Source organism: Sciurus carolinensis, chromosome 7 (genome assembly GCF_902686445.1).
Source record: "Sciurus carolinensis chromosome 7, mSciCar1.2, whole genome shotgun sequence".
NCBI lineage: Eukaryota > Metazoa > Chordata > Mammalia > Rodentia > Sciuridae > Sciurus > Sciurus carolinensis.
Window position 1 is genome coordinate 54,109,162 of NC_062219.1, and position 18,315 is coordinate 54,127,476.

General features: G+C 37.4%; 1 protein-coding gene across 2 annotated transcripts; it reads left to right on the forward strand.

The window, feature by feature from the left end:
• The first annotated feature begins 1,505 nt into the window (after window positions 1–1,505).
• Cd164 (CD164 molecule) lies at window positions 1,506–16,935 on the forward strand. Of its 2 annotated transcripts, none has more exons than XM_047559666.1 (6): window positions 1,506–1,965; window positions 4,397–4,483; window positions 6,264–6,335; window positions 8,380–8,412; window positions 13,925–13,981; window positions 15,422–16,935. In XM_047559666.1, exons 1-6 carry the CDS (start codon window positions 1,785–1,787, stop codon window positions 15,586–15,588), a joined length of 597 nt encoding a protein of 198 aa, XP_047415622.1. In that variant the 5' UTR covers window positions 1,506–1,784; the 3' UTR covers window positions 15,589–16,935. The 2 variants fall into 2 exon arrangements, with proteins under 2 accessions (XP_047415622.1, XP_047415621.1); XM_047559665.1 differs by having other exon boundaries at window positions 1,511–1,965; window positions 6,261–6,335.
• Window positions 16,936–18,315: the final 1,380 nt, after the last annotated feature.

Below are 18,315 nucleotides of genomic sequence, written 5' to 3' on the forward strand. Positions count from 1 at the left end.
CAACCCCTGGTACAAAAATAAAAAATAAAGTACTTTGGAATTCTTTCTTGATCTAGTTCTACAGATGCCATGTAAAATAAGCCATCAGTTTTTCTAGTCTTAAAAAAAAGTGTGAAATGTCCCCATATCAGAACTAATGGAAATCTGAGAAGTAGGATTGAACATCTAGATGACAAATTGTTAACCAATGGCTTCTACAGTGGGGCATGTTCACCCTAGGGTGAAGCAAGATAATCCATTGGGGTATGAAGAGAAACAGGGATTCTATATTTTTAATCATGGGGAAAAAAAGTTGCTTAATGCTTTTAGTATTGGGTGTCAGTCATGTGTGAATCCCGGGAGTTGGACGTTTGTTTGTTTGGAAGGCCTGATGGTTAGACCTCTTTATCTTAACTGCATTCTCACTCTTCTGGCCGGGGCATAGGTTGGATCAGTCAAAAATCATCAGTTTTTTGTTTACATCTGAGAAAATCCCCAACTAGTGTAACTGATGGAAGTTCACAATCACGAGGGCACACAAGGGCTACACTGATTTACATTGCAGGCAGGAAAAAAAACTTCTAACCTTAGGGAAAGAAAAACAAAAGGGTTAAGTACTTCTCTGCCATCATCGTTCTGGGTGCAAAACAGACCTCATAAAAACAAAATATTTTGTTAGAATATACGTAATTAAAATTACGCGCGGAAACAGCGGCAATAAACACAGCTTTCTAAGTCTAACTTTTTACCACTTGATTATAAGCCTTTCAAGTACTGCATTTTCTGAGATTGGGCATCAGATGGCGCTCACCCTTACTAAAAGCCTGAGCAGCTTCAGAACACTAACTGGTACTGCAAAATCCACCTGTGGTACCAGGCAACTCTATGTTCAGGCACTGCAAAATCCACTTCTGATGCCAGGCGATTCCTAAGTTTCAATTTCCTCACCCGTGATTTTCGGGTGGAAACCGACCCAATGGCCTTTCAATTCAGACGCCTATGATTCTGACGACAGCGGTGAAGTTGAGCCAGACTGGCCGCTGCGCTTACTGACACAGCAATTCCGAAGCCAGGCTGGGAAAATGCGACATAGGTGGTCAGGAGACACTATTCGTAGCAAAGCAGCTCGCACTACGTGGGCGATAGATCAAAAACTCTTAACCACGTGGTGCCTTCATCACCGCGGAGAGTCCCCAACTGCTGGGTTCTTCCAGCAAAAATCAATTAAAGAAAAAAAGTGCGGCTCCTACTGAGAACAGACGTTAGACTCTGGTGACCCGGCAGCTCAACAATAAGACAAACTTATCCAAGTTCCACGTGCATTGGACAAACAACTTCCGCCGGGTAGATTCGGTCTGGGAGGTACGGTCTTGCGGGTCACGTGGGGCCGCGGAATGACGCCCTCGCAGGACGTTCAGGTGGACGCTGCTTGCCACGTCACGTGGGTTGTTCCATCCAGGTCAGAGTGGGGGACTTCCATATGAGGAAAGACCAATTGCATACTGTGTGGTAATGTGAAGGTAAGAAAGACGATTTTCTGCGCATGGACCGTTTTCTCGCTATAGTACGGTCTCACCGAAGTTTCCACTGGACAGCCCTGCTCTCCCCGTAGAATTCCCATTGGTCTCGCCCGCGCCTCGCCTCCGCTGCGCCTCGCCCCGCTCGCCGCGGTCTGGAGCTCCCCACGTGACCCCAGCGCGCTCCCGTAGGGGGCGAAGTCTTGGAGGCGGTGCCGCAGGGGACTGAGGGACCGGCCGAGCGTTGTATGCTGCAGCTTTCTCCAGGACGCCACCGTTGAAGACACAATGTCCGGCTTCTCCCGCCGTCTGCTTTGGGCAGCCACCTGCCTAGCCGTGGTCTGCGTGCTGTCTGCGGATTCGAACTCATCCGTGACTCCGACAGAGGCTGAGCTACACACTTCAGCAACCACCAAGGTAGCCCCGACGCCGACGCCGTCTGCCTCGCCGGTCACCACTCCAGCACCAGGTGAGCGCCGGTCCAACGGGCTTCCTGCGTTCGTCTGGCCCGCGGAGCCTCACTCCCTCCCTGGGACGCGTGGAGTCAGGCCCGGCGGGCCGCGCTTTGGGGGCGGCGGCGGCGACTTCGGCAACATGGCGGCCCGCCCGGGTCCGGGCGCGGTGTGGCCAGGCGGGTAGGGAACGCCCGGCGGGAAGGGGACAGGAGGGCCCCTGCGGCCGTTGGGCTGCTTTGACTCCCAAGCGTTGCACGCAGAGGTGCCTTTAAAAGTGCCTTGTAATCCCCAGCCTTACCGTAGGCTCGGAAGAGGGGACGTGGCTTCCTTGCGCGGTGGCAACTCTGGGCTTATTGATGATGGGGCGAAGCAACGCGCCTCCGAAGTTGGCTGGGAGACCGAACTTCCCTCTCCCTGGGACTAATCGTTTGCTTCCTCGCCCCCCTGCCCCCCACACACACACCAGGACCGCTCCCGGTAGAGAGGTTTCCCCAGAAATTGGTGAAAGAGAGAAGAGAAACTTAAAGGTTAATGAGCGTTCACGTCACGTCTCAGACTTGGATCGGCGAAATTGAAATTTCATCACCTTGATTTTGCGGATAGGTAGGAGACATAGCTGAGATCTAAGCGTGTAACTAGTGAAAAGTTCACATTCCATACAATATGCAAAGGAAAAAAAGAACCCCAAGAGTATTTCGTGCTTCGCATGTATATCTTTTAGTACTGAAGGCGAAGCTGGAAGATGGGTAGTGATACCCAGGTAGATGGAGAAATCAAGATACAGGTCCTTTCCCGGGACCGTATGTTTGATGGGTTGTGGAGTTGGATTAGAACCCAGTTCTGTAGATTGTCTGAAACCCGATCAAGGAACAGTTTTTGTTAAACTCTGCTGTGGGGTAGGATTATTTAAGACATTCCCAGATTTTAAAGCTGAAGTTGGCGTATGCTGTGACAACACAAAAGAGAGAGGGAAGACAAATTTGAGGTAAACAAGGTGAAAAAATACTAGATGTTTAAAATCTGCAGTCTACTATGATTGGTTATTTCTGTTAATAGGGGGAAATAGGTAACTTGGCTTCCTAACCGAAGGATTGCTGGAAGCGTAATGACTTACTGTGGCACTTTTCTTATGCTGATCATGTTGTTCTACACTGTCTTCCCTAATTGTAGTATTTTATAAATTTTAATATAATGAAATATGTGAGATAGTCTCAACATCTTATTGTTAAAGTTAGAAAGATGTTATGGTAAAGTAAGGTTTTTAAATGAGGAAAGTAAATAGCCATGCAGTACTGACAATTCTAACAGCATTATGTTTGAGATGATAAAGCAAAATATTTTTTGTTCTGCTTATTTTTCAGTTTCACAACTAGTGTGGTTTTTTTTTTTTTTAAACTTCGAAATAAGTTAATTGCCTTTGTGTGATTGAGATACATGCAGAGGAGATAATTTGTGTTTTCTGGAAATCAGAGTTGGATGAGCTATACTAGTCTGAAAGATAGCACATTCACTTCATTATGTAAATGGCATTCACTCTGCTACTCCCAGCATCAAGCATAAAGATTTTAAACAGCTAGTATAAGTTGTGAAGAACTTATTTTTACTTAGTGAACACCCTGCCCCCAGAGCACCATACACATCCCAGTTTTCAATAAATGCTAATAATGTATTAAAAGGCAATGCCTCCGCAGAGCTATTTTTTAGACAAGGGGGAAAGAAAAGGAGATTGGTGGCATCTAGTTTCTAGATAATAAAGCCCAGTTCTATAATCCATTTGTTTATCCAGTCATTGATTATAATTACCCTTGGAATTTGTTTCTGGACCGATGGACTTAAACTGTTGGCAGACACCTTTTCTAACTTCTTGAGCTATACATAAATGATGTTGATTTAGACATTTCCAGTTGTGAAGAACCCTGTGAAGAGTGAATCATTTATGAATTGTGAATCTCTGGGAAATTGTTTTTAGAATGGCACCAACAGTTTCAGTTCAATCTGTAATAAATCATTATTTCTGTTAAAAATTCCTGTGTCTTTCGATGTTTCAGGGCAGCAATTTCCTTGTTTCCTTGATGTTGGTCTTACAGCCTTTTCCCCAATTACTTTTGTCTTTTAAGAACTTTTTAAAATGCCTCAAGAAACCCTGAGTAAATGTAGGTATGTTTTAAATAGTTGCCCTGTGAGAAAGGTTTGTTTGATAGGTACCTCAAGGTACTGAGCAGGCCCACTAGGTTGTGCTTCTTTTGAGTTAACTTAAGGCTTCCTTGATGTAATTGAAATTTCTGAGTATGTCAGTTTAAAAAGTCTTATCATTTCTCTGAATTATTAATTTATGGTACTGTATATACTTCTCACTGGTTTAAAAAAAAAAAAAAAGATAAGAAACTCAAATGAGATACCAGTTCACTGATTTCATACATTTCTTCTTCCTTCCCCCACCCCCAGAAACCTGTGAAAGCCACAACAGCTGTGCTTCCTGTTTAACTGTTAACGTTAGTAATACTGCCTGCTTTTGGATAGAATGTAAAGAAGGTAAGAAATTTGGGGGATTGCTGTAATTTTGAGAATGCAAAATTGTTTTTGTTGCCTTTTTTAAAACACTACTGTGTATTCTTGAACTTTTGAAGATTCTTTAGACCATTTATGATAGGGTGCACTATTTATTTAGCAAATTCAGTACTTTAAAATGCCACTTGCTTTAACACTCCTCTGAAGAATCTTGTTTCCCATACCCACCCGCCTTAGATTTCTTAGACTTGATAATTAAAGCTCAACAACTTTTAAAGGAAGAGAGATTTTAGGTCTTTGTATGTGGTGCCCATTTATGCTGGAATTAGCTGTGAAAGTTCTGTAATTTTCTTTGAAACCTGAGACATATTTGTGTATATCCTGCAAGGTAACTATAAAGAGACCTTATGAAACTTTGTTGGATGCTTAGCTATGAAGGAGTAATAGAGAGTTGATTGTTTCCTGTGCACTTATGTTAACTTTAGGAACATTTGTGGGATAAAGAGCTAAATAGCAGTACACTGAAATGTGGATACGATTTTTTCCTAGAATCATCCATTTATCACATTATTTTTTTTTTTTTTAGTATAAAAGTTGTTGCCTTTGGTGGAGTGTACCTGGGATTGAACTAAGAGCCACATGACCACTGAGCCACATCCCCAGCCCTATTTTGTATTTTATTTAGAAACAGTCTTACTGAGTTGCTTAGCACTGCACTTTTGCTGAGACTAGCTTTGAACTCTCCATCCTCTTGCCACAGCCTCCTGAGCTGCTGGGATTACAGGCATGCAGTGTGCTACCTCACCCAGCTTATGTTTTTCTCACCAACAAAACAGTTGTCTATTTGTTAAATAAAAGGTCACATGTTACATTCCTTTATTCTTCAGTGGAAATGTACTAGTTATTATTTCACATGAAGTTCAGAAAGCTTTTTAAAATCAAGGTATTGATTTGGGCCTATATTAACTTTTTTGTTACATAAATCACTTTAGATCATAAGATGAAATTTAAGCCTGCACCTTTACCACCATATATGGCTCTGTGTGTGTGTGTGTGAGAGAGAGAGAGAGAGAGAGATACTGGGAATTGAACCCAAGGCTTAGTGCATACTAAACAAGTGCTCTGTCACTGAGCTATATCCCCACCATTTTTTAAAAAAAGTCTACTTTGAGACAGGATCTGGTTAAGTTGCTAAAGCTGGTCTCTGGCTTACAGTCGCATCAGCCTCCCAAGTAGCTGGGCTTGTAAGCCCCTGTTGCTCCAAATCTGACTGTATAGGGAGGCTATGTTAGAAACTATAGAAGGGGCTGGAGATGTAATTCAGTGATAGAGCACTTGCCTAGCTTATTCAAGGCCCTGGTTTTAATCCCCAGTACCACCCCTCAAAAAAAGAAAAAGAATTAGACATTTTAAAGGAATAAAGCTGGGAGACCTGGGACTGAGGTTCTCTTGCTGTTGTGGGGCACCTCCTCTGTTTACTTGAGCCTTTATTAAAAGACCTTGACCACTTCTTACCAACTCCACCCTCATGTAGATTTCTGACTGCCTTCATTGGTTGTATAGTAGTCTGTATCACAAATCTGAGTCTAATTGTTTCAGATTATCTGTATTTGTAAGGACATACTGAAGGGGTGAAATTTGGAGGGATCCTTTATCATGTCTCTAAAAACGAGAAGAGGAAGGTAATATATAGTCTGTGGACTTCTAAAGTATTTATGTTGGGTGTTTGATTTGTTTTGGAGCTTAGTAGCAAAATCAAAGATGTGAGTAACTGGTGCTGTTTGTCTCTTTTTTTCCATAGCAGATAAGAGCTACTGTTCAAATAACTCAGCAGTTAGTAATTGTAGTGTGCTGAACAACACTGTTTTCTGTTCTGGTAAGTCTTCACATTGTTTTCTGGGGAAAATGACCGCAGAGGGATAAATAATTGCTTCAAAACCTTATTTCTGTGTTTTGTTAGCATTGCTGTGTTTCTAATATTAGAAATTTGGGTATAAATAACATATTGATCGATAAAATATTTTGAAGCTTGGTTTAATGACGTAGCATAGTGTGAAATGATATGTGTGTAGATATTTCACTCCTTTTTCTTTCTTTTGTCCCTGCCCCCCAGGAATTCACTGAAGTTCAGCATTTTATAGGCTCTAGTAATGTCACATTTTAGTGTCCAGTGTAGTTTGTGTTATGAATAAACTTCTGTGATCATCTATTTATTGTTTTAGTTTTAAGAAGAACTCAGTTATTCTTTGCTGAAGGGCAAATCATTAAAATTCCTAGTTGAAACAACTGTGGGTTTTTTTGTGTGTGTGTGTACAAGGAATTGAACTCAAGGGCACTCGGCCACTGAGCCACATCCCCAACCCTATTTTATGTTTTATTTATGAGTTGCTTAGCGCCTTGCTTTTTACTGTGGCTGATTTTGAACTCAAGATTTTCCTGCCTCAGCCTCCTGGGCTGCTAGAATTATAGGTGTACACCACCGGCACCCAGCTGAAATAGCTGTTGTTTTAAAAAGAGAATATAAATTAATGGGAAAGTTAGATTCCTAATTTGGCACATAGATAATGAATTTTGTAGAGTGTGTTAGTAACCTTCACAGACTATCTTTGACGGAATTTTCCTATCGCAGCATGAACTTTGTAACTAGGACTTTTATTGGTATTAGGTAAATTTTACTCTATGTAAAATGTAGGTTAGGTGGCATGCAAAAAATTTTAATAGTTACTTTAATAATGTATGTTAGAAAAATCTAATAACTGTCAGACCTTTGATTCCATGAATTGCTCGGAGACAGGATTAAATAAAAATTGTTTTAAACAATCAATTTAAGAAAAATTGAAAAGGTAATGCTGCTTATTTGATAATGTACTAGTTTTATTTGATAACGTACTATGTTTTGCTATCAGGGACATAACCATCACCAAATTATAGTGGTTTTAGCAGGGACAAATTTATTTCTCTGATGTAAAGGAAGTCTGGACTAGAGTGCAGCTAGAGGTCTAGAGTGACAGCTCGACAGCTATTAGGGACCCACATTCATTTTAGGTTTTCACTCTGTCATTCCTCAAGGTCAGTGTTCATGTTCTAGCTGTTAAATTAATTTTTTCTGCCACCAGGAAAGGGGAAGGAAAACGAGAGACCTGTATGTGTCTACCTTAATAAAGGTGCTTGGTAGAAGTTATACTTGGCTACTTAGTGGCAAGAGAGGCTAAGAAATGTTAGTTCCACTTCTAAAGAGGATACTGGTATCGGGTGAGGGAAATGATCATTCTTTTCTAAGTGTAGTACTTATATTGTAAAAATATACTCAAATGACTACTGGTTGTGAAATAGTGTTAAAATTATAATTTTTTTAAAAATAAAATATTCATTCCTCTTGAGACTATTTGTACATTTTATGCATTTATATGCTCAATTTTAAAAACAAAAATCAATACAGATATAGGTTTAGACAGGTTTGTTGCATGCTGAACAATTTTTGTGATAAGGAAATGTCCACAAATGGAACATAATGACCAATTTTAAATATGCTTTATTAACATTAAGATATATATTCACATTACATATTTTTTAATTTAGTATATTGGCCCATGAATCTGACTTTGCAATTTATATAAACAACAAACAATGGTGATTGGAAAAAAAATTAAATTTATCAGCAGAAATAATCATTTCATGTAATCAAGTCACTATTTCTTTCCACCAGAGCAGGTCATAACATTGTAATGAACCTATCCTGGTGTCTGCATAATTTCTAGGTCTTTATTGAGTACCTAATGAACATCTCATTGATCTTTATTTAAGAAATAAACATGCATTTTTTTAACTTTATTGTTCAGGTGGAAAACTTAATAGTTAAGGATTATAATATTTTAGACAACTTTGATGAATATAGTTTTTTTTTTTTTTTTTTTTAATAGGGCCTACAACTCCAGTGCCAACTAATTCTACAGGTAATTCAAGATAATTGATCTTTTCTGACTTTGTCTTTCAGGATTTTTAAACTCTTGTTGGGTGACTTTTTAGTAACTAAATACTTAAAAGTTGTTAGTATAGTTTTAAAGTGTTATTTAGTGTTAGAGTATAATAATTAGATAAATATGTACTGTTTGTGACAGTGACATATTGCTCCAGTGTTCCACATTCAGTGAATCTTACTAGATTTGCTTTAACTTGGTTCATTTTATGGATGTTGAAGAAATCTTGAGAAATACAGGAATGCAAAGGAAATTAAAATCTCCACAATCATCCAGAGGTACACCAGAATGTTTTCAGTGATTAATTTCTTCTGGACTTTTCTGTGTGTTTAAGTAAATATACTTGCTATGAAGTGGATGGTATGCTTGTACACCTTGATATTGTTTTCCCTCTTAAAATTGTGGTGCACTATTCCCTGTGCTTTTGGTTGGACAAGTAGGTCATCTCAGTATCCATGTAGTAAATATCTTATGGAGAATATTTGCTGTGTGATGGGATTGAGTCAAGCAGAATTCCTAGGGCAGAGGGCATGATTAAGACTCAGTACTGAATTGCTTTTCAGGAATATTTGTGATTTTCATTTCCATTAATAACTGAACATTTTCTGCCACATCCTCAGTCTGATTTGATAGGAAGAGTAAATACTATATTTTGCAAATATTAAATGTATCTATTCCAGAAAAAGTACTAGGCTAGATAATAAAATAAGGCAGAAGTAAGGTAGCATTTTGTCTCCTATAGGAATGATGAACAAGGTCAGTAAGCACAGTGTGTTGGGGAATTTGTAGGAAGGTGATATGTGTGTTGGGTGGCACAGCAGATAATAGTTTGTGGGAGGTATTGACTGATTGACTGACCAACTGACCGAAATGATGCTGATAACATATGGGGCAAGTTTTCCAGACAGAGCAGGGTGGTCAGCATATATTAAGAATATGTGAGTATAGTGAGCCTTACGAGTGTCTGGTACAAGATGACAGTAAGCGGGACAGTCAGAAATGGGATTGGGAAATGCCTTTATATGCATTGCTGTTAGATTGAGATGTTATCTTGAAAGATTTCAAGCATGTAGGTCATATAATCAGACTTGAATTTTATTATTTTACTTATTTTTTAAATTTTCTTTGTAGTTATAGGTAGACACAATGCCTTTATTTTATTTTTTTTAATGTGGTGCTGAGGATTGAACCCAGTGCCTCATGCTTTCCAGGCGAGTACTCTACTACTGAGCCACAACCCCAGACCCCAGACTTGCATTTTATAAAAGGACTTACTCTGGCTTGTAGAGAGTAATAGAAGATGACTAAAGTGGATTCATGGAAATTCAATACTCAGTTATGGTGATTCTGGAATACCAATCGAGGAAGAGCTGTAGATGCATGCAAAAAGGCTGAGAAAGTGGTTAAGACTTGATATTTGAGGGTGTGGGAGGTGGAATGGAAAAGGAGTTATTTTCAAGAAAGCAAGCAAGAAAGAGGAAGCACAGCAGATTGGGGCTGTCTTGGGATTTTTTTCGTGATACCAAGCCTGAAGAGAGCACTTGGCCAAAATTACAAATAAATCAGTCATATACAGTAGTAGAGGCTGCTGGAAGAATACATGGAAGATTGGGTTTAAGGATCAAACTCTGAGGGACAACGTCTACGGGGTGGCAAGAGGACCCAGGCCTGGGTTTGCTTGCAGATAATGGCCATCAGTTGGTGCTTTCTAATTGAAAAACCTTAGGAGGTCTCTTTCCATGGGCTTTGTGTATATTGCTCCTACTAAAGGGAGCAAGAGGTAAATTATGAGATAGTTAAGGAAACAGCACTACAAAGAACTTGATTTTCTGTGGAAAGTGTACAGTTGGATTAATTATAATAACCCTCCCCAGTACAAATAATATATCTTAACAATGGAATGACCAAATTATGTTGGAGATATATCTTCATTGTATTTTCTAAATTCTCTTTATCACCACTTATGAAGTTTTTGTTTTGTGGTGGTGTTCCCCACCCAAACCCCACATCCCAGGTACTGGGAAATAAACCCAGGGGAGCCCCTACCACTGAGCTATATATCAAGCCCTTACTTTTTTATTTTGAGGCAGGATATCACTGAGTTGCCTAGAATGATGTAGAACTTGCTATCCTCTTGCCTCAGCCTCCTGAGTTGCTAAAATTACAGGCGTGTGCCACTGTGCCCAGCTTTTGTTGTTTTTAAGAACATAAAGTAGATCAATGGATGTGTATTCCCTAAGTAGTGCCTTACTTTGCCAATATTGTCAACATAGTACTATTCTAAAAATTTTAAATGTATAAATGTTTTGCTTACCGTGTTCTGAGAGCAGATCATGAAAATCAAATAGCAAATTTGCCGAATTTTTTTCCTTAACATTTGTCAAACAAAATTAGTAATGGTGTCTTAAGATTGAAAAGAAGTTGATACATCTTTAATTTGTAAAACTTTTTATTCATTTCTTTATACAAAAGATGTTATACAAAAGATGTACTTATACAAATTTAACAAAAAGCTTAAAGGATATAATAATTAGCCTTAAAATGACTATACCCTCTAATCTCGAAGTCCTGTATAAGTATCAGCTCCGTCAGAGATGAGACCAGATATTTCCCTATAAGATGTTCACAGTCCAGAGGAGGCTGAGTCAGAAGGATAGCAAGTTCAAAGCCAGACTCAGCAACTTAGGCTCTCAACAATTTAGTGAGACCCTGTCTCAAAATAAAAAGTGCTGGGAATGTAGCCTAGTGTTAAGCACCCCTGGGTACAACATCCCCAGTACCACCAAAATTTAAAAAGATGTTCACAGGATGGAGAAATGAGAGAATTGTTCAGTCAAGAGCAGACTGGAAAAAGTATGTGCAGCACTGCTCCAAGCAGGAAGGGGAAAGCTACAAATGTGTATGAACATGTCCATTAGTATTATTAGCAATCATCTACCAGTTTCTTTTAGCAAAGAAACTTGACTGGAGCATTCAGAAACATTAATTAAACACCCTGTAAAAATTAGAACAACTTAACCTCCTAGGATCCTGTTAACCTTGGGATATGAAAAATCTGCCTGTATGACAGACCTGATCTCTCTACCTCTCCTCTGTACCTTTTAGTGATATTCTTTGTTTTGAAGCTGTCAAGCCCACTCTTGGTTTATAATTACAGAGTTTCCTCTTATATGGGTAGAATTTGGGGGATAATTACTCCTATTGAAATTTTTGATTGTTTTAAAAAGACAATATACAACGAAAGATTGCTTCATTTTTGTTTCTTCAATATTTATTTGACATTCTTTTATGGATTAAGCTTATCACTTTGAAGCCTATTCAGTTAATGTTCTTTTTTTAAAAAAAATTTTTAACTGACGTGTAATATACATATTGTGGGGTATAGTGTAAAATTTCAGTGATCAAATTATGATACCCAAACACTTGGCAAAGAAATGTAAATGTTGCTAACAGGATATAGTCTTTATGCCCTGAGAGTCTTAAGTGAGGATCATACATTCTTAGTACCAAAACCAGTTTGGGAATTTATGAACTTTATCCTCCGAGATAGAGAGAGGGACACATGAATAAAAGATAAGAAAATTCCAAACTGCGGGTTGTGTACTTTAAAAGTGAGCATTTGTTGTCAAATTTTCTTGAGCTATGAAACCCTTTTCTGAAACAGTGCAAAAAATATATAGCACCTTACATTTTTTAAAAAATATATGCCTCATGTAATTGATCTTCCTCATCTGTCCTCCAGATCATCCTTAGCTGCCCTGCATGTAAGCAAATCTTCATCTTGAAGCCTCTCTTATCATGAAGCCTGACTAATATTATTTCCTAGGATGTGATAAGGAGCTGTTATTCCTGAAGCCCTTGCCTAAAGTACAGCTTCTTTCCAAAAGGAAAAAAAAAAAAAAATGAAATTGAACCCTAACTTTTTTTAAGGACAACTTTTATTTATTTACTTATTTATTTTATTTCTTAATTTTTTGGTACTGACTTGGACCCAGGGGCACTAAGTTGCCCAGACTGGCCCCAAACTTATGATCCTCCTGTCCCTGTCTCATGAGTTGCAGGGATTTCAAGCAGGCACCACTGTGCCTGGCACAGCTTCCTTTTTGGGAAACTATCTCTCAATGTTTCCTATGCTAGTCATTAACTCCTGTGCTCAGGCGAGCCTCAGCCTCCTGAGTAGTTCGGACTATAGGTGTGCAACAAACACCATTCTCACCCTAAGGATGACTTCTTAAGGAAACCATTCACAAGTGGTCCAGTAAACTTTGAAAACATAGGGGCTCTTGAGTTATTTGACTCTTAAGAAAATGTTAATTTTTATTAATTATCTTCAGTCTTGTCTTTGTAGTACTGGTATGTGCACCTTTTTTTTTTTTTTTTTTTTTTTTGGGTGGGGGGGTGCTGGGGATCGAACCCAGGGCCTTGTGCTTACAAGGCAAGCACTCTACCGACTGGGCTATCTCCCCAGCCCCTGGTATGTGCACCTTTATAGATGATACTTGGTAATCGGCATTAGTAGTTTGAAGTTCCCTTTAGGGTGCTTCAGTTCCTAAAATAATTTTATACTCAAACTAATTCTTCTCAGTACATTTGGTAGGGAGGACGGTACTAGGGATTGAACTCAGGAGCACTTGATCACTGAGCCACATCTCCACACCTATTTTGTATTTTATTTAGAGACAGGGTCTCACTGAGTTGCTTAGTGCCTTGCTTTTGCTGAGGCTGGCTTTGAACTTGCAATCCTCCTGCCCCAGCCTCCTAAGTTGTGGGGATTACAGGCGCGTGCACACCCTGGCTCAGTACATTTTTTTAGGGACATTATCAGGTAGTATTTTGACCTCATGCAGTGTGATAGACCAGAGCTTACCCTTGAGCTCTTTTCTAAATTGGTTCAACCTAGGGCACCTGTTCTTAACAAATAGCGTTTTATTGAACTCCAGCCGTGCTCATTGATTTGCATGTTTTAGGCAATTTTGTGTTAAACAGTGCACAAAGGCTCAAATATTTGCTATCTGCTCCTAAAGTTAGCAAACCCCTAAAGTGAAAAAGATCAAAGTGGCACATCTTGATACCTATATAAGAAATAGTATGTTGCAGTTGTTTCTTACCATGACTAAGTTAATGATTTTTGTCTTAGAAACATTATTTACAAAGAGCCTCTTAATTCCTTCTCCTAAGTATTCTTACCATTCTGTCCTTTTGCAAACTTGATCCAAATATATTTTATACTCATATATTGGTTTTAACTTAAATACAACTTTATGATTACTGGATGTTTTAAAATTCATTTAAACGCTAGTTTTCTTGGATGGGAAGATAAGTTAGCGAACCTTTAACTGAAAGTAGGCTTCTATTGTCAAAAAATCGAAAGCAGGTTGAAATTGATGGCATTACTTTTAAAAGGTAAATGGTAAGCAACTGGGAATTTAGAAACAAGTTTTTTTGGTTTTGGTGTTCTTTTTAAAAATATGTTTTGTTTTCCTTCCAGCTAAAGTCACAACTCTGCCTTCCTCTTCTACATATTCCACCACAGTTACCACATCAGGTAATTGAGCTTTTAAAACTAACAGTGATGTAGGGTGTGTATACAATGTTGCCTTTTACTATTTTTGCCATCAGGTTTGTTTTATGGACTGAAACTCAGCTCAACATTTAAAGTGCCACAGTAGTTAGCTATTTAACACTGATAACTCTACCGAGAGCCCTCTTGTTTCTAAATGAATAATCACATTTGGCCTGACATTGTAAGAATTAAGTAATGTTTTCCAAAACTTTTCAGTACAACTTAAAAAGTTGTGAAATCTGATTTGTAGCTCCCAGTTATTTGAAGGGATTGTTATGTACCTGTTTTTCTTACCATCTTTTAAACTGCTGTTTTAGACTTTTTTTTTGTCCTAGGAATTGAACCCAGAAAGTACTTTATCACTGAGCCATATCCACAGCCCATTTTATTTTTTATTTTGAGGCAGTATCTCACTAAGTTACTTAGGGCCTCAGAATCCCCAGTTGCTGGGATTATAGGCATGCACCAGTGCACCTGGCCTAAGCTTCTGTTGTGATGCAGAGAAGTCTTACCTACTTTTTGTGATACCTGAGGCTTAATGTTTATACTACCTTTCAGTTTCAGTGAGGACATTCCCAAGAAAAAAATACCTGTAATTACTTTTGGGTTGTTTTGTTTTGTTTTGGTGCTGGGGATCGAATCCAGGGTCTTGTGTATGGTAGGTAAGTATCACTGAGCTATGTTCCCAGTAGTGATTAATTTTGAAGGTGGCCAGCTTATTTAACCACCAAAATCATTTGATATTCTATTTAAGAAAAAACTGAAATTTGTTTTAAGTGTGAAATTCTTTTAATGGATGCTACTTTTTTAGTCAGTTTCCTCCTGAAACACTTTATTCCCTGAAAAAAAATTGTAATTTTCATGTTCTTTTTCCTATGACTTGGTAATGCTTATATTGCAAAATTAACTAAATATTATTCATGATGCTTGTAATCTTGAATTATTTTTCTTGTTGAAATTATAAACTGGAACTATTTATAACTTGAAAAATTGCAACTGAATTTTTACTTACCTATGTAATATGTAGTAAAACTCAAATTCCATGAATTATTAACATAAACATTAGTTTATGTTAACTCAAGCAATTAGCTAAAAATATTGTCTAACAAAATTGTTGCATGTTTTAAAAGTGCTTAAAATTCCCAGGGCACAATTAATATACCAGAAAAAGAAATTATTTTGTTTTTTCATATTTGAAGTATTATATAGCAGCATAACCACTTGATATCTGTGGTCAGGAACAGAATGAATGGAATTAAAAACTAGTCTTCCTCAGCTAGGGATAAGTTCTGTAAAGATTTGACTTAGGAGGAAATGCTTTATGGAATTTGACATGGCAAAATAGAAGCTCGGGTGGGTCTTGTAATTATGTTAGAGGATCATGAGACTTGCTAAGGATTGTTATTTCCTTTATCATATCAGGTGCAACAAATACCACTTTGGCTCCAACCTCACAACCTGCACGGAAGTCTACCTTTGATGCAGCTAGTTTCATAGGAGGAATTGTCCTTGTTTTGGGTGTGCAGGCTGTAATTTTCTTTCTCTATAAGTTCTGCAAATCTAAAGAACGAAATTACCATACTTTGTAAGCAGACCCATTAAATTAACAAGGACTGGCAGTTCATTTGTGTAACTCACTGAAACCAAAATACTATCTTACAAGAAGTCCCACATGGAAGACACTATTCCAGGATCTTTAAATTTCCAAAGGATGCATATAGGATATTTTGGAACATCATCCTTGAAGAAAAATCAGTTAGTGTTTTACTTACAGGAATATTTAAAAAATATTCTGCATGAATCCTTGTGGCTGTCGTCTTTTATTTTCAATGGCTGCTGCTGTGGGATTATGTTTCTGTTCTTGACATGCCAAATGTAACTTTCTGTAAGTGATGGAAAATGTTGTCTGGTACAGACAACCTCCTGACTCCTGGCAGTTTTAAGTTTAGTTATCTTAAAGCCTGAAAATTGCATTATTTTTATGCTAATTCCAGAAGTGATTTAGTGGCCAGAATTGAGAAGGTGTGCCAAATGAGCATCAAATCCGGTGGATTTTTGGCTATCATTTCAAAGGTGGAATAAATTTATTAATTTAGTAGTACTAAACTGTATCCATAGAGTAAAATTTTGTGCTTGATAAGTTATTTTTTTCTACATTAGAAATAACATGCTACATGGGGAATTACATTCCAGATTTAAAGAAATGAATGGAAAGGATACAAACCATTAATGTTTAACAGGATATTATTCATATTTGCAAAAGCACCTTATATCATTGAGAAAATAAAGAACAGTGCCTTAAAAGACAGACTGAAAGGTAGGCTGTAACTTAAAATCTGTGTGATTTGTTCTTTGATATTAAAGAAGGTAAAAGTTGGTTTGAGATTGTAACTGTTGATGTAAGCGGTAGTAACCTGCTTCTAGATACCATACTGTTAATATTTAAATTAAAAGCATACCTTTTTTTTTTCCAGAGCAGAGAAACTTGGGCTAATTACTATTTAACTAAGTTTAAAGGCCTTCACATACTGAATTTTGCAACATTTTTCTTTGGGCTGTTGAAAGCAATTGAAATAAAATTGATAAATTATATATTTCCTTTGTGCTCAAAAAAATCTTAACACTATGAACCTTGAAAGGATTTATACCAAGCTTACCTGAAAAGTAACTACTTTCATGAGGTTAAAAAGAAAGTTTTAGAATCATTTATTAGCTCTTTAAATAAGACAATCATTTTAAGTTTTCAGATGGCAGGTGTGACCAGTATAATTTCAGAAAAATCTAAGGATTTTTTAATCAGATTACTATAGATTTTTAATGATGATTGCCCTGGATGAATAGACTGTACTTCCACTTTTCCCGTCTCCTTTTCTTTTTTTCTTTCTTCCTTTGTTTCAACTCCCATAATATAATAAACATTCATATTTTTGTTTCTACAGTTTCTTCTAAAGCACTAGTTTTCTTAGTTTTAGAGGGTTGCTTCTCCCTTTCCTTTGAAACATTGGATTAGTTTAGTTTAAAATGGGCTTTTGCTTTTTTTTAGGTCATTAAAAGTATTTTTGCTTTTAGGTTCTTCAGCCTGTAATGGCTGAGTTTAGCACTTGGTTTTCGATATTTTATAGGGAAATGACAAATGCCTTTGTTCATTTCATAAACCAAAACTTGTATTTAGGTCATTATATTAAAGGTTCTTAAAGTGAAGAGTTACTGGTTTTTTTTTTTTTTTTTTTTTTGGTTTGTTTTTTGGTCACTTGTTGGTACAGCTGAAGTTTGTTTTACTTGCACATTTGTACATATACCTAATATTTTCAAGTGCCTTAATTGTTTAAAATCTCTGGCTTCAAAGGTTTTTTGGAAAAAGGTAGATTTACCTCACATTTTTGTGTTTCCATTAGTAGTAATATTTTAGGTACCTCACAAAATTTATTATGGTGCCATGGCTATTAGGTTTTAGTGAGTGCTATAGGATTCATTTGAAAAATTTACAGAAATCCATTCCTCACAAGGTGGCAAAAATTAGATACAGTGGTATAATCGTCATTTGCCTGGATATGAATTCCTTGCCACACGTTAATGTCAGCATATGTAGCAAACTTTGTGAAAATGTGACTTAATTTGAAGCTTTTATAATTTTGAGCACTCCTCTAACATCAGAAGCATAATATTAGATTTCGCAAGTCTACAGATGAGCTGTAGGAACAGAAATCGGCCTTTTCTGACTTTCCTCCTTCCTTTAGCAATGTAGTATCTTGAGCCATTAATAATTTTTGGGTTTTTTTTAATCCAGAAGGTATATTATAGAAATCTTTTCAGATTTTTCATCTGATTTGTTCATGCAGATGTAGTTCTATCAAATACCTTATTTTACTTTATAGATATTTGTTGCACAGGCAGACACTGCTGTATTTAGAAATTTTTATTTCAGTTCATTTTAAACTGCAAAACCAATCTGTATCATGTACCAAACTGATTTAAAATAAATCTACATGTTTATTGAATTTGTCTCCTTTTTATTGAGTGAAGTGTGTTTGTTGGATTTTGATTATGAAATTTATTGCTCAATTAATTGAATTCATGTAATTTAATTTAATGCTGTTGGAGATGGTTTGTCTAGTTTGTATTGCTGCTTCTCTAGGACAACAGATAGTAACTAAAATGTGAAAATAATCATTGGTGGGCAGAGCTTTAGAGATTATAGTTGGAGGATGGGAGTGACAGGTGAGTTGATCTTATACAAGTAATAGAAATCAAGCCCAAGTTTACTGAGAATTTGTGACAAGAATACCATTGTGTTTTTAAATCCTGAAAGCTTTGTT

Coding starts and splice junctions, on each gene's coding strand:
- Cd164 (XM_047559665.1), top strand. CDS start 1,785: ATGTCCGGCTTCTCCCGCCGTCTGCTTTGGGCAGCCACCTGCCTAGCC. Junction 4,484..6,260: donor TTGGATAGAATGTAAAGAAG/GTAAGAAATTTG, acceptor TTTTTTCCATAG/CAGATAAGAGCTACTGTTCA. Junction 8,413..13,924: donor AGTGCCAACTAATTCTACAG/GTAATTCAAGAT, acceptor TTTTCCTTCCAG/CTAAAGTCACAACTCTGCCT.